The 23,392-nt window shown below is 48.1% G+C and overlaps 1 protein-coding gene across 4 annotated transcripts in view; it reads right to left on the reverse strand.

Moving 5' to 3' along the window:
- Positions 1 to 1,049: 1,049 nt before the first annotated feature.
- LOC149372350 (F-box only protein 47-like) overlaps positions 1,050 to 23,392 on the reverse strand; it is a 47,703-nt gene continuing 25,360 nt past the window's right edge. The window contains exons 3-10 of one of the 4 annotated variants that reach the window (XM_089566815.1): positions 17,054 to 17,197; positions 15,436 to 15,512; positions 15,100 to 15,301; positions 11,283 to 11,471; positions 7,127 to 7,288; positions 5,613 to 5,755; positions 2,831 to 2,978; positions 1,867 to 2,099 (exon numbers count right to left, since the gene is read on the reverse strand). In XM_089566815.1, the coding sequence (XP_089422941.1) occupies positions 1,999 to 2,099; positions 2,831 to 2,978; positions 5,613 to 5,755; positions 7,127 to 7,288; positions 11,283 to 11,471; positions 15,100 to 15,301; positions 15,436 to 15,512; positions 17,054 to 17,197 (1,166 nt within the window). In that variant the 3' untranslated portion in view covers positions 1,867 to 1,998. Of the gene's footprint in view, positions 2,100 to 2,830; positions 2,979 to 5,612; positions 5,756 to 7,126; positions 7,289 to 11,282; positions 11,472 to 15,099; positions 15,302 to 15,435; positions 15,513 to 17,053; positions 17,198 to 23,392 lie in introns of all 4 variants that reach the window. The other 3 variants (XM_089566814.1, XM_089566816.1, XM_089566817.1) reach the window with 3 other exon arrangements.

Raw genomic sequence — 23,392 nt, forward strand, 5'->3', positions numbered from 1 at the left:
CCTTTGATCTTGGAGGGCATTCGAAATGAAGAAGGAAGAGGGAACGTTTGATTCCAGCCTACCTCGCAGTTTGTATCTGCAAACTGAACGTGGCTAAAATACGAGCCTGATTTTTTTTTTGTTTTTTTTTTTAGTGGTGCAGACTGTCGGCCAAGCTCTTACAACGATCCAACACTCGAGGAAAAACGATGGGAAGAGCCATTAATAATCCAGATTTCTAAATTTAGTCAGCTGGTTCATTATGAATAAGGATAATGGTGCGCACGGGAGCTCGTTGGGAAGAAATGGACAAAGCGAAACTTTTGACCTCAGCATTTTAAAATATTTGGTCGTGCCGCTTTCATCGAAACAGCAGCTGTTTGTATATTGTACCCGCATAGAGTTGTGGCAGTTTACGGATGTGTTTTAAAAAAAAAAAAAAGCACAGAAGAGCTGCTGTCAGCATGCTGAGTAAGTTTTCCAGTTAAAGGCGTCGGAAAAAGAAAACATTGCTCTGCTGAACCGAGGGCAGCTGCTCTACCAAAGTTGGTCCTACAAAGATTTTTTTTTTTAGGCGTGTCTCAACTTTATTGCAGCTGCACCGGGACTAAAAACAAAACGTCAATAAACTCATAACACGAGCTATTAATTAAACTTGCACCCTTTCTTCACACCACTGAGAGCGTCACACTTTTATCAGACACCGAACATGTTGTTTGTCTGTTCCTGTTTCGAAGACAGGTAATATGAAGTGGAATACTCACTGAAGCGATGCGGTCATGGGCACTCATGCAGGGCGATAATGAATTGGAAATAAATAAAAAAAATAAAATCATTCCCGCACTCGGAATCATGACCAGAAACTGTGAAAGCCAAGGCCGGACACGAAGAATAGCAAAACGCAGTCACTCACATCATGTCTCCTCTCCCTTTATGATTCAGTTTTGCCTCACGGCGTGCAACTGATTGTGTCCGCGATTTGTAAACAGTATAGCAACTTCAGAGCTGTATGCCAGTGCCATTAATTGAAAAGCAAGAGATTCACTTGACGAGTTTATATTGACATTTATTCCTTGACTTGAGGTTGTCCACAACAGAACGGACAGATGGTATGCAAGGTAACAACAGTCGCATTCACAAACGGAGGAATGCGCATTCAAAGAAGGAAAAAAAAAAGAGAAGCGAGACATATCTCGCGTTGAACTCGGGCGCATCTTGGCGCTTTCAGAGCGTAAACGTACACATAGAGTGACTAGAATAATGCAGTCGCAATTCGGCACATTTGTACACGCACTGCGGTTATCGTACGCCCGACAAAACAGCAGAAACTTTGGACAGTCTCCGCGGACGCGCAGACTTTGGCATCTCTTTCAGTGCCTCAGTGTGCGCTTTACACATTTGTACTGTTAGTTAACAAAAACAATAATTAACAAAGATGTCAACTATTTCATCGACGTCTCAGCAAGCGAAGACCCGCTCAGCGGGGTTTCGCAGGATCAATGTTGGTACACATACACATAAGCACCGAGTTGCTGGCTGTCTTAACCAGCGCTCAAATCAATAAAGAGCACAGAACGAAGTCGCAACAATCAGATAAATAGAAATGCACGCGACGAATCCGTAACCAATAAATAGAGAACACATAACAAAGCATAACAAGTTACATAAAACGAAACACAACGGAGTCGTTACTAATAAATAGATAACATATAACGAAGTCTTAGGAGTCACATAAATAGAAACGTATCACATTTAGAGTCTGTAGAGGAAAATACGTACAACGAAATCAAAATAAATAGAGAACACGCAACAAATTCAGACAAGCGATGAGCTAGGAAATAACTCTGAGCTCAAGAACACACAGTGAAGTCTTAAGAGTGAAATGAATCAAAATACACTTAACGAAGCGGCAGTGGTCAGAAAAAAGAGGCCTCATAACTATGCCGTAAGAGCCCTCCGAAGCCACGGCTGCTCGAGTCTCCAACCTCATCCAGCGGCGCCCACATTTCCTCCTTGGGATCACAGCTGCCGGCCAAGCCCCGCCATGCACACCATCCGGAGCATCGTCGAGCAGAAGCACATCAGGGCGTGGTAGACGTGCTGATCGCCTCCCTGTTCGGCTGGGGTGCACCGATGGTCCAAGAAGAGAGGGTGCGGCGGCAGTTAGTGTAAATGAGCCAATGATGCGGTGCGGGGAAGACAGGTCTCTCTCTCTCACACACACACACATTCGTCAGCTAAGGGCATAAACCCTACATCGAGTAAACGACAAAGACGTAGGTAAACAGAAGCTCCATCTCTCATCTTAACCAAGCATCACGTCAGAGACTGTCGACTACTGCAGCTAAAGTGCGTGACTGTTGGACTCGATCACTCCTTTCCTGTAGCCGCTCCAAAGCTTCTTACGTAGCATGAAGCCGGGGCTGAAACTGCCACATGCACTGAGGAGTCGAAACATGTACAGCTGAAGTCTTTTCTTCACTGCCAGCGGAAATGCGTTGAGTGCCACTAAGGGACTACGACTCGATCTTTTCGCAACGTCTCTAAAAAGGACCTTCAAGAAGAGGAAGCCTGGACGCGGTTCGTGGGCAATACATAAGGAAAGAACTGCCAGACTATCTCGTCATGTGCATTGCTCTCTTTCTACGGCGACCGCGCTGCAAGCAAGCACCACCTCTACAGGAATAAAGCAAGGGGACAAGGTAAGAATACATTCAAGACGCCGTCGTACTGCGCGGTTGTATCGTCTTGTACCGCTTCACCCGTGACCGAGGCGAAATAGACCTGACGTTGTTTCGGTGTCATAACCCACCCACAAAATAAATCCCCGAGAAGGGCCCTAGGGTGTCACCTGGTCCGTAGAAGTTCCGCGCCTCCATTATCAGGCTGGCGGAGAGATCCGGCAGCAGTGTGAGGAAGTGCACGCAACCAGTAGCCTCGCTCACTGCCTTCACCACGTCCACGACCAGTGTCGACATCACGGTGGTGCGGTGCTGCACCTGCGCAAAAGCAGTTGGGAGAGCTCAGACTCACCCTAAAACAACAACACATCATTCGTGAACACCCTTCACGGCGTGCGCGGCTCATATACGCCAGCCGCATGCTCAGCTCTTGCTGTGTATTGAATTTCCTCCGCCGGAATAGCAGAGGTTAGGTTGTCTTCGCCTCAAAAAGAGACTTTAAGCAGTGAAGCTACCTTCTCGGAGCGGAATATAGAGGGTGAGATGGGGAGCCGAGAGGTCAAGCGAAAAAGAAAGAAATAAAATATAAAAGAAGTCGATATTGACGGTCAACCACGCAGGTACTCATCGCAAATCTGGTCACCAAGGCCGCTGTGGCCTCGGCTCATAGTCAATCCTCTGCTAATGGCCGTCAGAGATGTGACCGGCTGATGCTGGTGTCCTCGCTCACCTGATTCCTGGTGAGCATAACTTTTTATGTGCTGGCCACACGTGTGCACATACAAGCTCAGCCAAACAAATTACGACGCTCAGAGAACGCTTATCGAAACATGTTTATAGGCACACCCAGATCACCACAATTTTATGAGGAGAGGCGGAAAGGTGAAGGAATGTTGGTATCTTCTTTTTTTTCTTGAAATAGCTCCTGACAGCAAAAGTGACGTCCGTCACGTCACTGCTTTCAAAACAAGTGTAAATAATTAGGGTCTATAGCTTGCTACTCACGAAAATTCCAGCCGCCACAAATAATGATTTCTATTTCTTCTCTTGTGCCTCCGCAAACTCGACTGTCGAGTAGGTCAAATCGACACAACAGGCAAACGCATTAAACGCGGACCCGTATATAGCACGTATTTCACCACATGCTATCGAAAGGGGAAATAAAGTACCAGCAAAACAAAGCAGGCGAAATAAATAGGACAGATATTCGCATTGTAGCGCAACGTTGTAGCGTTGTAGCGCGTTGTAGCTGCGTTGTAGCGCTGCTCGCGTTGTGGCGCAAGCCACTGTCGGAGCCACTGTCGGAGGCACTGTCGGAGTGCCTCTACTGCTAGTATACTGCGAAATCAACGCTGCGGCCCTCGGCGGTTGTCAGAGAAAGCTGAGAGGGTCCACTCAACAAGTGGGCAATTTGTACCAGTTTGTTCCTCATCATCTCGAATGTTCTGGGCTGAGTACACTAGAAAAACACGACAGGAAGAGAGCAGGCCATATACAGAGCGCAACTATCAGCTGTAGATGCCTATGTATTTAGCATACAGTGACTGCCACTTGATACGCAAATGCGCTAAAGTTTTCCTCGTCCAGCCCCGTTGATACACGCTGTGTACCGTCGACCGTTACTGTCTGTGTAGAGTACCTTGCTTATTTCGCTCGTGAAGAGTACCGAGCGAGTTAAGATCGGGCAGTTCGAGGAATCAGGTAGGCACCATTTCGTAGTATCTAGAAGGTCACCCAGTGGCTGCCGGGCCACTGTGGTATTCATGGAAATCACCAGGCCGACGAAGCTGCCCGTTCTGCCCACAATGACGGAATCCCTGTCAATATCCCTGTAACGAGAGCTGACGCAGCGTGTGGGCTTCGTTCCGTGAGGCTGGAGCTCACACTTTCAGCGTGGAACACGGGAGATTTCTGCAACCGTCGCCTCAGGGCACTGGACCCTAGACTGCTCCTCCGTCTTCTATGTGATGTAGCGCGTTGTGAAGCAACATTACTGTGCCGTCTATGGCTCGGCGTTGGCATCACAAATCAGTATGCTTTCCGGATCGCGATGGCCGACAGCCCTTCTTGTGTAAACTGTGTCTGTGAAGAGACAATCAGCCACCTCTTGTGTGAGTGCCCTGTCTTTGTGAATGGAAGACGCAAACTGCGTTGTGCTCTGGACCGCCTTAATCCTCTCCCTTTCACAGAGGCCAAGATCCGTCCAAGTCCGTGGCCACAACAGTCGACAGCCATCAAGGCTTACAAGGCAGTGTTTTGTTTTTTGCGAGAGACTGCCTTGTTTGACAGATTGTGACTGTGTTTCCCGTTCTTTCTCTCTTCCCTCTTTAATCCTCTCATTCCCTTCCCCAGTGCAGGGTAGCCAACCGAAAACCTTTCTGGTTAACATCCCTGCCTTTTCTCCCTCTCTGTATCTATCTATCTAGAAGCTCACTGACTTTTTGCCCTCCCAAAGAACAAAGAAAAGACGATAGTTGCAACGCTCCTCTCCTACACTACACCACATGAGTTCCCATGGCACGCCTTCATAGGGAACGTTCTAACCGGCACCACTGACCAGAAAACATTCCAGATGGCAAGATCCCATAGAAAACATTCTAGATAGCACAATACCATAGGGAACATTCTTACCCCATTAACAAGCAGGAAACGTTCTAGACGGCATATCCATATCATTACATTCCAGATGGCAACGATCACACAGGGAACTTTCTAGATGTCATGATCACACAAGGAATACTCTCGTGGGTGTTCGCTCCCTAGGCAACTGACTAATAATTGATCAACAGGCAAACGAGAAGGTTTTTCGCTAGGACACACTACTCCGACGGCGACGCCGTTTACACAAGGGAATGTACTCCACGCAACTATCGATGTCTCCAGCAACTATCGATATCGTGGATGTGAAGGAAAAAAATTAGCCGGAGCAAGAAGCTAGGACACAGCGCTTACCAGGACCATGTTGAAAATGATGCTGGCCACCTGGGCTTCACGTCCGTTGATGAGCTTGGACGTGAGCAGCGCGACGCAGATGTCCTTGCCGCAGTGGATGAGCAGTTCGGCACAGTTCCGCGCCCGCCACTCCCGGTACTGCCCTGGGAAACGTTGAGTGTACCACGCAAGGTGACGCCCCAAGCAAGATGACGTGTGGGCGCAGAGAAACCCGAGTTCTGCTTAGGATATGCCCGTACTCTGCTCCCCCATAACATACAGTTCGATGTCTTCGTTGTCCTGTCAGTGCGCGGCTGCTGAACCGGTGGTTGATATAATGCAACTCCGCATACAGACGCAACATACAGACATACTGCATGTCGCCTTTTGCGCTCTTCCATCCCGCAACCCTAGCTGCGAAGCATGCTGTAGCACAACACTAGCCTGCCCCGATAGCTGCAGTGCTCTTAAAAGCATAACACGCACAAGGTTCGTTCAGTTAAGACCGATACACAGGACAGAAGTACTACATCCACTGGCGTTCCAGCAATGCGCGCACAAACCATGCGAGCCCCAGAAAATCCGGATAATAGAGAGAGATCATCTCGCGCGACTGCAGCGCTTATTATACGTTCTGCGTTACAACCGCTTCGTGGCTAAAAGGTCTTTCTGGTACCGTCTTCTGTAAGCTGTCTATTTCAGAATGGCCCCTTCGCGTCCGTCTGGTCCTCTGCCTGTGGTCACTCAGATATACACGCGGCCTTCAAGCGTCTGCGGCAAGCGCAAGCGAACCGGTAATTGGGTAGAAGGCGACCGGACCTCACGTTGGTTGCATATCCCAGCCAATGACAGCCAGTGGGCAGGTCCGGTCGCCCTCTGTTAACAGAGCGCTGCCATGCACCTTATCAGTGGCTGCATATCGCAGTTAATGCCAGCCAAAGGTGAGCTACTGTCGCGAACCACCCAATGGCAGGGTCACTTTCCACAGGCGCCTGGAAAGCCGCGGGTATATCCGAGTGGCCAAAGACAGAGGACCAGACGGACGCGAAGTGGTCATTTTGAAATTCACAGCTTATAGGATACGGCCCCTGTTCTATTATTTTTTTCTCCGTTTTAAAGGCGATTCTCCAGAGCGTACAGTCCTCTAATTAACCTTCCCTTATTAAAAAGTTTTAGACAGCCTATAGAAAGTCTATAGACTTCTGTCTACAAAGTCTATAGACTGTCTATAGACAAATCCTAGAGAACAGTTTATAGGCAATACAAATGCCCTAGACAGTCTATAGACAATCTATGGATTTATGGCCATACACTTTTAGTAGACTTTCGTCTATAGACAATCTATAGATTATGAATAGACAAACAGCAATATCTGTAGGAAGTCAATAGAGTCAATAAGAAGTCTATAGACTGTCTATAGACCAATTTTATAAGGGTTGTACTACACAAGCTCTAGCTCCCAATAGCGTTACAGCGATATTTCATGACCCGCAAGAAGGCATCGAAAGGCGCTACCCAAAGGTGGGCAGGCTCACCGAACAGCTCCTCGATGACAGTGATGGTGTCGTCGGAGGTCCATCCGGCCCCGTAGTCGTGGAGGCAGAGCAGCGCGGAGCCCATCTGCCGCAGCGCGGTGCGCAGCATAGGGCCACTGATAGCCGATGTCGGCTGCGACGGCAGCTCCCACATCAGCTCGTCTGCGCCAGCGAACCCCTTTTGTAGACACCGGCGGATCTCACTGGTCACGCAGATTTACAACAGCTGGCCGATACATCAGCATTTATCGTCACGACCGACGGAAGCCACGGGTGCCAGCCAATCGGCGGATACCGTTCGTTAAACGTAACAGGTGAGTTAAAGGTGCACTAAAGAAAAATCTGAACCTCGTCTTTTTACCGCGGGAACTGGATCCACACGTTCCAAGCATCCTTAAAAACTTCGAATTATGGTCCCGTGCGGCCGATTTCCATAATGTAAATCGAATTAAAGTCTCGGCTCCCGCCATTATTTGAACTCACCGCTGACGGTAGGAGGAGTCAACAACTAACGCGTGGAGTGCCTTTCAGGCAGTCGCGTGGCGGCTTCGTTTTCACTTTTATTTTTTAGGTTTCCGTGAATAAATTGATCCAGTCAGAGACTGCATAGCTGCACATTATGCCCATAAAAATACGCGTGGACACTCTGCTTTCGCCGATCGCTACGTATCACTCCGCCGATGGCAAAGCGGCAAGCCGCCACGGGACTGGCTGAAAAGTTAGTAGACTACTCCTACCGTCAGCGAGGAGTTCATATTCCTCTTTAGTGCACCTTTAAGAGTCAGATTAGGCATCAAAATTTACTGAGGAGTCAGACTAACCCTAGGAGTTGGGAACAGCTTGTTCAGCCAGTGCTCGCTAAATATTTATCACCGCGGAGAAATCCCGGATTTACGACTTGCTCTTAAAGAGGGCAATGGGCGGAGGTGGGAAGGGGGAGCTGTCTAGTTTGAACCACTTGTTTTGTGGACTTTTGTTCGTCAAAAAAAATCGTTTGGTTCAGTGGTCGTGGCGCTCGGCTGCTGACCCGAAAGACGCGGGTTCGATACCGGCCGCGGCGGTCGAATTTCGATGGAGGTGAAATTCTATAGGCCCGTGTACTTTGCGATGTCATTTCAGGTCAAAAGAACCCCAGGCGGTAGAAATTTCCGGAGTCCTTCACTACGGCGTCCCTCATGGCCGGAGTCGCTTTGGGAAGTTAAAACTCCAATAAACCAAAACCAAAAAATGGTGTTTTGCATTGTTTTCAGTTATAAAATTTCTCAGTCGGAGGGGGGGGGGGGAGCAACCACCCCCATCACCCTCGCCATAAATCTGCCGCGGAGCACAACCATGTGCGCCAAGTCGCGGGGGGTGAAGGGAGGTTGAAAAAATAAGTTGAGGTTTGACTTGAGCTACAGCCCAGTTGTGTATATTGGCACAGAAGCTTAGGACTAAATGTGAGACTCAGCATGTCAAGTGTCACGCCACCTGGGGCAGCATACAAGATCTACAAGGAAAAATTTTAAACATTGCTACTATTCACTCCTTCGCGTGAGAACACGATCCAGAGCGGCGCTCAGGAAAGTATAAACCTGGCCAACGTCGGCACCGGCTCTCTCTAATATCGCATAACACGAAGCAAGACAAAAGCAGAGTACGCTCGTAGGAGAATTTACGCCAACTTTCAGGGCGTTCACAGAGAAACTACAGTTTCAAAAAGATTCTTATTCGTCCAATATGGTCCCATTCTATGGAGTTCCCATCCTTCATGCTCGAGGGCGTGAAGCATCATGCTTGCATTGTTCTAAGCTTACTCGGCACATAAATGGCTAATGCGAAAAGGGCCATTGTCTGGCGATTGCTACAAGCCAGTAGTACTACATATGCATGCATATGCATATGCATGCATATGTAGGCACCTGAGCTGCCTACACATACTGCACCCCACACAGTCTTTCCTAACAAATCTCCACACTGTAATGACTACTTAGGCGTTCCAACTAAACCCTGCAGTCCCTCAATCCTCATCCCAGCCCAAGGTGAAAGGGTAGAGTCCATCTCGGACCTGGATGACCAGCGCAAGCTTATGGACCGGGCCAGGCTGACGGCAGCCGCTGCAGGAGACCCGGACTCAGGGTCCTTCCCAGGACAGAGCAAACTTCTCTTTATTAGACCGAATAAATGCTTTCACTCATCACAATCATCATCATCTCAGCCCACTAGCGCTGCCACTCTCCGCTACGTGTGGAGTCACTCGATCCTGACTTGCCGCTCTCCTTTTCTAGTCGTTATCGCTGTCACCACTACCACCACCACCGTAATAATCATTATCAGCAGTCCGGCTATGTCGATTCGTAGGAAAAGACCTCTCCTTCTGATCTCCAGTCGGCCCAGCTTCAGCCACTGTATCCTCGCAAAGCTCATTATCGTATCTCCCCACCTGCCTCTGCTGTCTTTTGCTATCGGTTCCCTTTTGTTAATTCGCACTGCTACCGCAAAACGACCGTCAGTCATGTTCTCTGTGCTACATGCCCTGCCCAAGTCCATTTTATCTTCCTGATTTCAGACAGATGTCATTACCGCGACCCCCTGTGGTGGCTTAGTGGCTAAGGCGTTAGTTACGTTTTTATGAAAGCGAAACGCAAAAACTACGCTGTTTGCTTTGTGATGTCAGTGCATGTTAAACCCCAGGTGGTCGAAATTAATCTGCCTCCACTATGGCGTCCCTCACCACTCATGTGCAGCTTGAGAGGTTAAACCCCATATACCATACCATACCATACCATACCATACCATACCATACCATACCATACCATACCATACCATACCATACCATACCATACCATACCATACCATACCATACCATACCATACCATACCATACTGCAAGGCACCGCAACATACTATACCATACTGTACCGAGCTGTACCGTACAGTACCGTACAGTACCGTATACCGTACCGAACCGTACCGAACCTTACCGTACCGTATTCAGCATTAGTAGTTGGAGCCCTCTTTCTAAACGACGGTGCTCTTTTTCTGTCTCTTAACATTACTACCTCTATCATTTCCTCCTCTGCGCTTCCTATAAAGCTACAATTACAATTACAAGTGCTACATATGTCGCCGAACGCATCTGCCGAGGTGCCCGCAACTGGCGGCACAATCCGCGGAAGGCCCTCCTCGCCAAGCCACAGGGCACACAGTTGCGATTCTCCAGCGCCGAAACATCGATGCCCGGGAGGCTACATTAGCATCGTGTCCCGCGTCGAAGTTCGGCGGCAGCAAAGCGATGACTTAGCATCTCTCCTCCCTCCACTGCCGGCTTCGAACACCCAAGTCAATGAAAAGGCGATGCGGTCTCCGTTCCTTGAAGAGAAGGCTGAGGGCTGCCTGCGCTGCAGCTGATCCTATTAACGTCTGAGTAAACACGCTCACCCCGAGGAATCTGCGCTTGCGTAAGCCAGGTGGAAACGCATGAATCGATTAGCGCCACGCGGAGCGCTCGAACCAACAAGCCATGCTCAGTACTGCGGCGGGACACTGATCCTTTTTTCAGCTCATCGAGGCTCGGTCTGCGAGCAGCGTGCGCACGGTGACCTGGCGGGCATCTCGTCCTGAAGCGCATTTGTATATTAGTACGGAAAGGCGGAGCAGAGTCGCGTACGGTTGGCTGATTTTTGTAACAGCGGGTTTGGCAATTCATCATGTTGGAATAGCCGAATTGCGCCGTTAACCATGTACTCTCTGCTCCGCTCAAACTGCGCAGTGTTTTGCATGTTGTACTGCAGTCATTTTGACGAAGGAACGAACGGCGCCAGTGAACTCAGCGTCTTTCGACCTCTGGAGAGCTGCCACCAGCCGAAGCCTGGACAACGCCACATAGTTTTAATGAAACAGAGTAGATGGTCTTCGAGTCCCTTTTGTTTTAATGTTCGTTAGAATCGAACACCTAGACTGCAGTGAGACGCTAATAAACACCCTCGATTTTTTCGTACTGCTTCGTTGCACGGCATGCCTAGACTACGTGCGGATTTCGTGGGAGTCATAGGCCACTTGACAACTGAGGTTTGTCGTTCGGAATTACCACGAATCCTGCGCGGGGACCCTCTTTTCGCGAATATAGGCAAAGGGTTCTCTTTGCGGTGATGGCGAAATGTGTAGAAAAGGCGTACGGCGTGTGGGACTGTTGTCCCGGTAGCAGCAGGGCCCGTAGATGATGAACAGCATCTTGGCGCGGAACACGAGCGGCCAGGGCTGCAGCAGCCGGTGCAGCCAGCCGGCGATGTCCTCGGGTTTCGCCTCGCACAAATACACAGAGTGCACGAAGTGGCGCAGGGCCAGTTCCTCGCGCCGAAGGCACCCTGCGCCACATGTTAATTTTTAATGCATATGCCTCTAGCGGTGCGGGGATGTTTCGAAAACTGCCACACCAAAAAAGAAAAGAATATATATACACTGAAGTCAGCCGAACATGTGCACATATGGAAAACTAATCGCAAGCTTGAGCAGAAACTACCTCAAATTGAAGAATAAAAGAAAATAAAGATACAATGAAGAGCGCTTCACCACGACGAAGGTTGTGTGAGAGACTTCTTTTCTTTTATTGTGTGTAACAAGTTACAGCCAATGAAATCATTTCGTCCGCTGCACAAAACAAGCTGGAGCTACCAGTATAAACCGCGAATATTTTAACCGCGCATTTCTAACTTACGGGAGATTCCGCGTAACATGCCGTAAAACACGGGCTCCCAAGTGAGTTAGACAACAAGGTACTGCGTTTTCACGGTTTCAGATTGCCAGGGATAACTGTCACTTTGTAGGTGACCTGTTTGAGCGATATTGCGCGTTCCTTTAATTGCGTAAAAGGGATGATTATGATGACACACTGTACTTCAGGCGACAGTCCGCCCAAAAGAAGGCGCGGTCGCCGAGTGAAACAAAAGGCTCTAAGCAATCTTTCAGACACTGTGCTTGAAAACCACACAAGGCGAAGATTTCATGAAATAAACAATTTAGTATGCCAGGGCACATACGCGGGCCTGCTCAAGCCAACATGTGGGGTAGTGCCTGGCGGCATGGGGCCAGTCAAAGCGTAAGCCACTGTCAGCTAACATCATGAAAAATGAAAGTAAAACTAAGTAATGAAAAGGAAGCAGAATTGAGGAAAAAAAAATCAAGAACACAAATCTAGGATAACAGACCACGTCTTTGCGTGCGACTGCCTGAAGAGAAAACAGTGGCGAGTCATCCAGAACACTTGACGCTTAGAAAGCACGAACACGTTCACCGTATCTAGTCCGCACTCTAGGCAAAATGAAACGATCACGCGGAAGCAATGTTCAAGCAGGGACATATATGAGGCAGAGTTCTTTAGCCCACAGGTACTTAAGGATAACACTTTCTTCAAATGACAACGTGTACGAAGCATTTAAAATAGACTGTAATGGTAACTGGCAACAGCGTACATCACAGCACGAATTATAGATTTTAATAAGCAATCAACCCTATTAACAAAGTCCATGGCACACCACACTGTACGCCAATGCATGTGCTATCATTTTCGTTGTAGAGGATGTTTCACCTGAGGCTTTACACAATTTATAAAAATAGGCTTTTTGAGTTATAAGAGCGCTTTTTCAGCATAGCATTGTCAACGGTATAGTACATCAGAATACAGCTGAGACGTAGTAAATAGCAGGCTGGATAACTAATATTGGATAGTTAAATTTTTAACTATTACTGTTAGGCGCCTTGATTATTCAGAGGCGTGTAGCCCACCATAAGTAATATACATGTATGTCTTTTTTTTATAATTCCGAATACGCGGTTACCCTCGGCGCTGTGGCCCAGCAAATTATGGTTATTTTGACGAGTTACGTGCACTGGAGAGGTTGCTTTGCCTGCAAGCTCCTCAAAAACGCATGTATTTTGGCGCGATTTAGCCCAAATTTGTTGGGCCACAGCGCCGAGGGTGACCGCGTTTGCAAAATTCTAAAAACTGGTTTGGATATTACTTACGGTGGGCTACACGCCTCTCAATAATTGAGGAGCCTAACAGTAATACTTGAAAAATTAACTATTCGGTATTAGTTGACCAGCCTGCTAGTCAGCAGGCATTGGCTGCAGTCTCATGTGCTTCACTGCTTACAAAACTATGCCGAAAAAAGCACTCTTCTAATTCAAAAATCCTATTTTTAGAAATTGTGCAAAGTCTAAGGTGAAACATCCTGTATAAATTTGGATAATGCTTTAATGGACTATAGCAGACACGTTAATTTGCGCAACCGGTCAAAAACATTAGCCAAATGACTGTTCCAAGACATGCTGGAATAAAAATGAACTATTAGATAAATGACACTTGAGACGTGTGGAATAGGAGAGCAGGCACAGTTGTTATAACATATGAGAATGCAGAAACAGTGGAGTGGAGACAGGATTAAGTTTCAGGCGGTTTTGGAAACAAACCAATTAAGTTTTATTTTGATTGATAGAAATTAAGTTATTGCAGTACGAACCCGTGAAATTTACAGCGTCAATTCGTAATTCAGCCGCGGGTTGATCGTAATTACTATGACGGGATACTAAAAGCGTGTCATTTGAGTACTGAAAAACTCAACTATGAAGAATGGCTTGACTGAGATCGTTAACATTTAAGTTAAATAAGAGGGGCGCAAAACTCGATCCCTGGGAAATTCCACTGGCCAACTGTGTAGGATTGCTTTTAATACTTCCGATCACTATGACTTGGGTTAGACCATGCAAATAATTATCAAGTAAAGATAAGAAAGGCCCTCGGAAGCCATAGCTATGGAGTTTACGGAGTAATAGATTATGGTTCATGGAATCAAAAGATTTTGATACATCCAAAAATAATGCACAAGCAAATTCGCTGTTGTCAGCAGTACTGTTAAGGAAATCAATCAATTCATCAAACGCTAATCTTGAGCCATGCCCGCAGAAAAATTCATATTGGTTAGGCCATAAGATGTATGTGCATCAATGAAGCTTTGCCTTACATGGCAGATATGCTTATAAAGCATCCCAGAAATGCACGAAAGCGTCTAGATAGGTCTTTAGTATGTGACGGAATCAACATGCCCGCTTTTGTAAAAGGCAGCTACAAGGGCTTCCTTGAGACGAAGCAGCATGATTTGTGTTTCTATGATGTTATTTACGATTTTTAAAAGAACAGCCTTCAGGGCCTCGAAGTTTCTGCGAAGAACGTCCGCAGACACACTATCTAATCCATCTGATTTCTACTGTATGCAGTTAACGAGAAAATAAGGAATATCATCTTCAGTGCACTCTGGCAGAAAGGCAGACTCAACCACGGGTTATGATTGTAGCTCAAGATAACTAGCCGTAATACCCGGCCAGCTTGTCGCAACACACGAGAAAAAGGAATTAAATCGGCCAGCTAGCATTACAGATGAAAGTCCAAAGGTTTTAGCAAATGTTTCACACACACCTTTAGAATTGTTTTATACATATCTGTTTTTCCTACTGTGCGAGTATTACGACCTATCCTGCTTGGGCCCGAGCAACTCCTGCAGAATGCACACGGAGAGACGGACGGAGAGACGGAAGAAAATTCGGAAGAAGAGACGAAGAGACAGAACAAGAGACGGACGGAGAGACGGACGAAAATTCGGATGAAGAGACGAAGAGACAGAACAAGAGACGGACGGAGAGACGGAAGAAAATTCGGATGAAGAGACGAAGAGACAGAACAAGAGACGGACGGAGAGACGGAAGAAAATTCGGATGACTAGACAGACGAAGAAACGAACGAAAAGGCGGATGAAGAGATGAATGGAGAGACGGATGAAGAGACGAATGAAAAGACGAACGAAAAGACAGAAGAGAAAGACGAAAAGACGAATGGAAAGGCGGGAGAAGAAACGGACGAAGAGGCGGAGACGGATGAAGAGACGGACGAAGAGACGGTGGAAAGCAGGCGAAGGATGGAGATGGGCGGGATCCACTCACCGGGCCTGGCAGCGAGCACCTTGGAGGTGAGGCGATGCGCGAACGACAGCCCGAGCACCACTTCGTGGACGAGATGGCATTCGCTCTCCACCCAGCCGGCGATGGCCGCCATGAGGAAGGCGCCGTAGTGGCGCCACACGCGAACAACCTCATTCAGGTCCCGCGGGATGCGGCTACGCACCAGTGAAGGGCGGCTCACGAACTGCGCGCATCGGGTGACGATGGAAAAGGAATGTGTTCACCTCTGTGCGCCGCTGTGCTAAGCCTAGTGTATATCGTTTGCTTATTTTTTTTTTCGCCCTTCAGTACCTAGCCCGGTGCAGCGTGACAACCCACCATTTCGATGTAACGCAGCATTATCTTCAGCCGCTCCTTCGTCGAGTAAACGCAGGTCATCCTCTTCATCAGCACGCCTGGAAACGGCAGAATCAGCGAGAGATGACGCATAACTCGGCTCTTGTCTTTCGTGTTTCAACTGCTCCTTTCCGCGGACGCCAAAAAAAAAAAAAAAAAGTATCTGCGTACCCCCATCACGCCCCTGTTTAGGCTTTCCTGTTTCTTCCCCTTGAAATCTCTTACAGAGTGAAGTACAAGCAGCAGAGTAAACAGCGCGGTGGCTCTTCAGTATCTGGTTTCAGACATTACTAACTTAAGTAACAGGTTTGCCTAAAGTGAAACGAATATGACAGGAAGATCTCCGTCAAATATCTGCAAAGCGCCCCTTATACTCATCCCAGAATTCACAGCGTCTCAGTAAAAGCTTTAATGAGGCTAGTGCGCTCACAGTTTCAGCGTATAGATGTACTATTGGATCAAATTAAAACGCGAACACGCATATGCCGTGCTTTTCTACTTTACAGCCAGATATTGCTTTGCAACCGCTTTATGAAGATGTACTCTGCTAGACCCGCTACCCAGCAATATCCAACACGCTAGTTGTATATTGTAAGTGCAAGTAATATTTTGTTTTGTTCTTAGGCGCTGTTTGCGTATCAACCCAGCCTAAGAACACAAGAAATATGAAAAAAAAAAAAATACTCCCCATGCATCAGCTCAAGAAGCAATACCTTTTTTTTTTAAATCTAGTCTGAACTCGGGTAGAGTGATCCAGGTATTATTTCCTCAAGTGCGCTGTAGCCATAAAAATTAAATTAGTGAAACCATAAGGCAGCAGCAAACAAGGGACAGGGAAGCGACTTCCTGTTCATCTGCCGACAAGAAAGTTGCTTTCCTTGCACCAAGTTAATGTTGACGCTTGTTAGTGAGCGCCTTGTTGTCGACGTTTTTTCTCTGCTCTTTGACTACTTCTCCTGCACTACGGTTTCACGAAGAATGAATCAACAAGCTGTTTCTGTTCCTGTGCCCGGACAAAGTGTTTCCTCTTATATTCCCTCTCCCAGTAGAGTCGCCAGCAAAAGGTTACGGGATGTGAGAGTTGGAAAAAAACATACAGCAGCGTTGTTTCGCGACCCAGTCGCCTGACACTGGCACCGCCAGATGGAGCACGTACAGTCTTTGTCAAAAATATACAGTCCAAGGGGTTTCCTTCCAATACGTGCAGCGGGGCTCTTTAGCACATTTGACGGTCCTAAGCTTGGGAGGGTTGGGGATTCATGTTCCTCTCGCCTTCGCGAGATTAGGGTCCCTGAGTACGCAAGGGGAGCCGAGCTGCACGGCTCAGAAGCAGGCCCCTTGGGCTGTATACTTTCGACAAAGACTGTACGTTCACACTCGCTGGCACTTTAGGCGATTGGTTTGCGTGGCGGCGCCAAAATATTTATCTTCCGCAAACCTGTGTTCCGCAAACTTTTGCTGTCGACTGTACACAGCATAAATCGTGGCTCAGTGGCCAGCTGTGCACGCTTATGATCTGTGAGCGCACAGCAAGCCGGTTTTCCCCGCGTTCCGGGCGGGGTTTCGAATCGGAGAGCGAGCGGGGAGACGAGTGACCCACCGAGCTTCCTGCAGTGGAGGATGCACTCCTTGTGCGCCATGCCCTTTACGTCCAGGAGCCTGACGGTGGGGCCCCAGTGGAGGTAGCTGGTGACGCGGTCCCGCATCGTCTTCGAGCACAGACCCAGCAGGCCCAGCGTGTTCACTGCGGCAAAGCGATAGGAGAGGCGGGTGGAACACCTCAGAAGTTTCAATGACGCGCTTGCCTCGTGCAAGATAGCACACAGTGCTAATATTTTTTACACCTATTCTTGGGTAAAGAAAAACACACACAAAAAACAATATCGCATCATTGCGGGCGGCAAGATTAAACAAGTGAGCAATCAAACAGCATGTCGCTCGGAGCTTCATGCCAAAGCAAATAATTTTAAAAAAGAGATCGAAACCGACAATGAAGAATATTAAGGTCAGAAAAAAAAATGAAACGCGTAGTAACATTGTTGACAGAAGAGTAGAAAATAACAATCAACGGAATGAAGGCGACGGTGATAGGATAAAATAATGGTATGAAGTATTAAAAACGAACATGACAGGATGGAAACAACAAAGAACAAATAAAAACGAAAAGCATTAAAACCCGATAGAAGAGTAGATTATTGGGTCTGAAAAACAATTTACAGACAAGCATATGACATGAAGGACATCAGCTAATTACAAGTGGTCTTCTAAATAAACGATTTCGTTCTAAGAAAACGAAATAGATGGAGAACTGACACATTTTTAATCAGTTTTCACAATGTGATAAGATTCGGCGACCTCCCGTTCGGTCTGGTCTTTTGATCTGAACAAAAACGTGGTGCTACGAAAGACCGGAGTGCAAGGCACTTTTTTCTTACCCTTTCTTCGCCTTCACAATTCTTGTTTTTCCTTTTTTTTTTGGATACCAAAGAGCACACGCTGCTTAGTTTACACGGTACCGAGAAAACCTCATTGACATAATATCGGTTCACCCCTTTTCTGATAGTGTGTTACATACTGTGCATGTGCGGCATCAACAGCAGCAATTTTTTTCCTAGCATTTCATTCCGCTCTTTGCGGAGAATAGAAATTCTGTAGTAAACTTTCACACACTATGGTGATCAGATGGGGAGGGTAACCAACGGAACGAAAGCGCGGGACTTGTGATTGAAGCTTGCCTCTATTTTACGGTTGCATGATTTTTCTAGGGCATACCAGCAGGCCAATATTACGAGAGCGCGTTTTACAAACTCGGAATGTGGGCTTCCAAATGGCACTTGTTTCTTTCTTATTCTTGGGTTGTTTGACCAGCAACTACGGTCAGTCACAAATTCAAGCTTTAGGCCGAGGTACTGCAGTCTGCTGTCAGCGGCCAACTCGTGGATGCAAGTTGTGTGCTATCTTACATGAGTACCTGTGCGAATGACACAGGTGGTTGCGCGCTGAAATCCCGTGATTATATAGCATGTGCTTTCACTCATGAATAAACAGTTGGAAGTCTGCGCCGCCCGCCGTGTCATTCTCTGTTCTGTCTGATTATCGGGGTCCTATTTTTTACTGTAAAAAAAAAAACTACTTACCTCGTTGATCAAAAAAATTGAGAAACCTGAAACAGCTTCAGACATGCGCACGTATCAGTTTCTTTTTTTTCTTTTTTTTCAATTTATAGCCCGTGTTACGTAGGGCAGTTGGCAAAGAAACCTGAAACAGCTTCAGACATGCGCACGTATCAGTTTCTTTTTTTCTTTTTTTTCAATTTATAGCCCGTGTTACGTAGGGCAGTTGGCAAACAGCGCGACATGCCGCAGACGTGCTCGCAGTGAGGGAAAAGACTGGCGCTTTCTTTTCTTGAACTCTTCTTTCGCAGCTGGTTCGCGCCCGGGAAGTGAAAGCACAGCACGGTCGGGTGCAGTATTTTAAATGCGCGTTGGCATCGGAGCTGGAACGGTCTCCCGGCAAAGCACCTCGCGCGAAGATGCGGCAAGCCTACGCAGTTGCCGCGCGTGAAAGGAGCCATTCTTAATAAGAGGCGCAGCGTCGCAGCAGTCTGCGTCACTGAGCCGCGCAGCACGTCAAGCGAACCAAACTAAGACTGCCGCCTCGGGCTTACTCGACTCGGAAGCATGGTGTCAATGCGCCCAGCGACTGCCTTCTTTCGGCTCCCTCTGCGTCTGCAGTCTCCACCGCATAGCAATCCAATTCAAGAACAAAGACGACGCGTGCTCTGCCTCAGTACACATGTGCGTACAAAGAAGACAGCTTGCCGTGTCAAGAGGAAGAGCGGGAAGGTTGTCGGTGACGATAGAGGGTGGGAACAGCTTTTTTATTGGAGATCACTCTCAGGTCAGAGAGAAGGGAATGGTAAGGAAAACGGGAAGAAAGGGAGGAGGGAGGGCAGATATAGAAGCTGCTTATTTTCAGTGAAAGCACTAGAAGAACGGCCGGAGGGAGTGCTCTCAGACGCAAATCCTCCGGAGGCATCAGTTGCACTAGACAGGCGATGTAAGAACACAGAGGGAGAAAAAAGAAGTTACGCAAAAAGCTGCGCTGCACGTGTGAGTGCTGACGCACGCTGTCTGCGCAAAGCAGGCTCCCACGTCGCTTCCACAAATCAGTCAAGTTGGCGTGCGGACGGGAGCTTCGTTGTGGGGCGGGAAGCGCACGTGTGCAATTTATTTCATGTCGGAAAAGGAGAGGGAAGTCGGCAGTGCACCACGTAAGGACGTACAGAAGGCGGCCCGAGCAATCCGTGAGCCTTCAAAAATGTCTTACCTTGAGGCTGAGTTTAGTAAAAGCAGACTGGGGGGTTGTGCAGGAATGAAAATTAAGATGAGCGGTGGTGTCAGGAAACACGTTAGAAAGTGGAACAATTAAGGCCATGTAGGCAATTTTTCCGCCATAAAGCAAGAACAGAAGAGGACGCTTTTGTGTGACATAAATTTTACTGCCGAAAGCAGCTAAAGTTGTACAGAAAAACTTCGATTACTTTCTTACTTCTCGCCAAATAGAAACAAAAAAGTCAATCTGCTAATCAAGGCTGAAATGACGCAGGAGAAGGTCCCCTGCTAGCATTATAGCGCATGATTCATGGAACTTTAAGAACACTACGTAATTTCTGATGCAGCATTTGAAGTCTACAAGCCTAAGAGAGCAATCATAATCTGACCGCATGCGTCATTTTGCGCGTGTACTTCCTTCTCCGCCATCTCTCTCATCTGTCGCTCTCTCTCTCTCTTTCTCTCTCTCTAAGAGGTTTAGGTTTTATGGGGTTTAACGTCCCAAAGCGACTGAGGCTATGAGAGACGCCGTAGTGGAGGGCTCCGGAAATTTCGACCACCTGGGGTTCTTTAACGTGCACCGACATCGCACAGTACACGGGCCTCGAATTTCTCCTCCAAAGAAATTCAGCCGCCGCGGCCGGGATCGAACCCGCGTCTTTCGGGCCAGCAGCCGAGCACCATAGCCACTGAGCCACCGCGGCGGCACCTCTCTCTCTAAGAGAAACTCTCTCTAAGAGAAACCGACACAGCACTGAATTAAACTACGAGAAAGAAAAAATACTCTGCAGCCTCGCAAGGAAGCAGAATCAAAGAGAACGCTGGAAAGAGAGACAGCATTATCTAATGGCCACAACACCGCGGCAAGCAAATGTATGTTCGGTGCACTTGCTTTAAATAATGCTATTAAGTATTAAGTAATGCTAATGTTGGTCAAATGTTTTAGGGGAATCCCCCAAGGGGATTCCCCTAAATTCAATTTTCAGTGTAGATCGGATGGCGACAAGGCATATACTTCTATATCTTGGTCAAAATCATGTACAACAAGACAAAGCCGCGAGAGCTGCCCTTTAACAGTCCATACTTCCTGTCTGGCGCCATAATTGCGTCCGCTCGGATATTTGCTCATACTCGTCGTTTGTGGTGTGTTCGATATGTGGCGTTCACCAAGCGGTCGTTATACAAACAGGTACTGAGCGATTGATCTACCACTTTAGTACAAGGCAAAGGCGGACATCTCAGCCACAGAAACGTGTCCTTGGCCTACTGCTCCCCGCAGAAGGAAGGTTGGCAGTACCGTGATTTACGGAGTACAGCTCTAGGGCTATACAACCTTTTATGAAGAAAAAAAAAGGGGGGGGGGGGGGGGGCTTTGAAGATAAACTGTAGGTGAGAATTATAGAACATCATCTTTTGAATATTGTGCAATATAACATGATATGACCAACACAGTTAGATGTACCGGATGCGGACTATGTATCAGATACGAACAATCTAACAATCTAATTTTCCTTCAGCCAAAACTTAGCCCTGGGGACTTTACACCGGGTGCGGGCTGCATACCGGAAAGTGCGATCATCGGAAAATAGGTAGGATGAAGATAACAACGATAGTAGAGTATACTGTGCTCCGCGCAGAGTGCAGTGGTCACCCAAATCACTTCGCATGGAAACGCGTAACCGCATAAAACGCTCGAAAAGACATCGAGGGGCCCAAGCACAAAGTACGAGGGGCGTCTCAACGCAACTTCAAAACGGCGCACCCCACGCGATACCTCGCTCCTTCCAAGACGAAGGCGTCAGTAGCCCGCAAGAGAAAGCCGAACACAAAACAGAGATCGGCTAAAAAAAGAAACGAGGCCGCGCAACTCAAGGTCAGTGGCTCGCTTTGCATGTCGCCTATGAAAGGGTGGGTGATTACGAGTCAGGGTCGACCCAGAAGCGTGGCAGTACAATCTGCCTCCGCCGACAACAGTAAACCGGACTCGGTAAACAGAGCCAAGGTTCTACCAGCGGCCCCGCAATTTCCTATACAAAGCTCGGACGTTGGCACGCGTTTCGAGAAGAGATAAGGGGCTGCCCACAAAGACGGGGAAGCAACCGGGCAGGGCCGCTATTAGAGCGGCGTACGCGAAGGCAATCGGGGATCGGTTCGGGCCTCTTCCCCGCACAGCTTGATCGCAGCAGCCGCTTTACGAGAACCGAGGCGAGCCTACTTTGTAGCGTCGTCGTCGGCTCTCTCCGTTTGCCGAGGGTGCGCGTCGCGCACACATTGCCCCTTCCTGTTTACGGCCGCCTCCGACGCGCGTCAAAGGCCTCGAAGCGGTAACGGCTGCTCGTGTTCACAGAATGCAATCATCGTGGCTGACTACGCGCAAAACACTATACGTGCGGCGAACAACATCTCTGCTTGGTTACGTCCAGGCTATATATACCAGGTGTCTCAGCTAAATGTAACCAAGTTGACAGTGCGAAAGCAATATTGGGCTCGTAACCTGGAAAATGGCGGTGTGTGGTGAAGCCTCTCAAGTTATCCACGTGAAGCGGTGAATGGCGAGAAATAAACGAGGCTTTGAATGAGGCTGACCTTGGCCAACCTGGAGAAATAAACGAATATTGCCGCGACTGTGTTTCGAACCCGCGGCGGCGCGAACAGGTACGTGGCGTTGGTGCACACCTGCAAAAATCAGCCTTCGCACAATATTTCGTGCTTAGTAATGCTAAATCGCAGCAATTTTTAAAGAAGACAGAGTGTCCAAGGTAAGAGAAATCACCTCAGTGCTGCTGAGAGTCGTTTGGCCTTGTATGCAGCATGTTTTTTTGCTTTGCAATGCTAGGCAATTAGTAAAGACTAAGTTGCTAACTTTATAAATACTTGTGATCACTATGCTTGAAATCACAAGGCCGCCACGCCGCAGAGGCCAACTGAGTGCTCGCCAAATACAGCCTCGGTGGAGGCGCAGGCGATGGCTTCTGTACAGCAGAGAATTCAGCCGTACCCTCTGCACGTGCAGCTTTCAAGTCTTTATCCCCTCACTCCTTTCCCCCCGTGAAGGGTAGCAAAGCGATTGTTCTTTCGGTTAACCTCCCTGCCTTTCCTCTTCTACCTCCACCTCCTCCTTGCAAGTCTGCAGTGGCCGACTTGTGCGGCTTGCGTGAGCTTGTTCTGCGGTGACGACCGAATTCGCCGCTACCTTGTGCTTGGGGCGATCTCTGGCCGTTTTCTTTGACATTTTCATTTCTGCTTTAAGCTTTGGACAGTCCCTCATCGTCGCCTCGTGTTCGTCCCGATTCGCGCACTTCTGGGCTTCCACACTGCACGCAATCCATCGTGGGGGCCGGCGCAATGCAGACATGTTTTCCTGCTTCTACACGCAGCGATGACGCCCAAGCTTCTGTCGTTTTCGGCACTGCAAAAGCCGTAGGCCCATACGGGAGGGCAAGGTTCCTCAAGTTCGAACTGTGCAAACGGCGCTCGCATCTTCAAACACTACCGTCACACTTACCGACGGTCCAAAGCGGTGACTGTCAGTTATGCGTGCATTAGATTACAGTAACTTCGATAAGACACCGTTATTAATGTCATGTCGCCATGGGACATCACAG

This window comes from Amblyomma mixtum, chromosome 1 (assembly GCF_055824585.1).
Source record: "Amblyomma mixtum isolate Tamu chromosome 1, ASM5582458v1, whole genome shotgun sequence".
NCBI lineage: Eukaryota > Metazoa > Arthropoda > Arachnida > Ixodida > Ixodidae > Amblyomma > Amblyomma mixtum.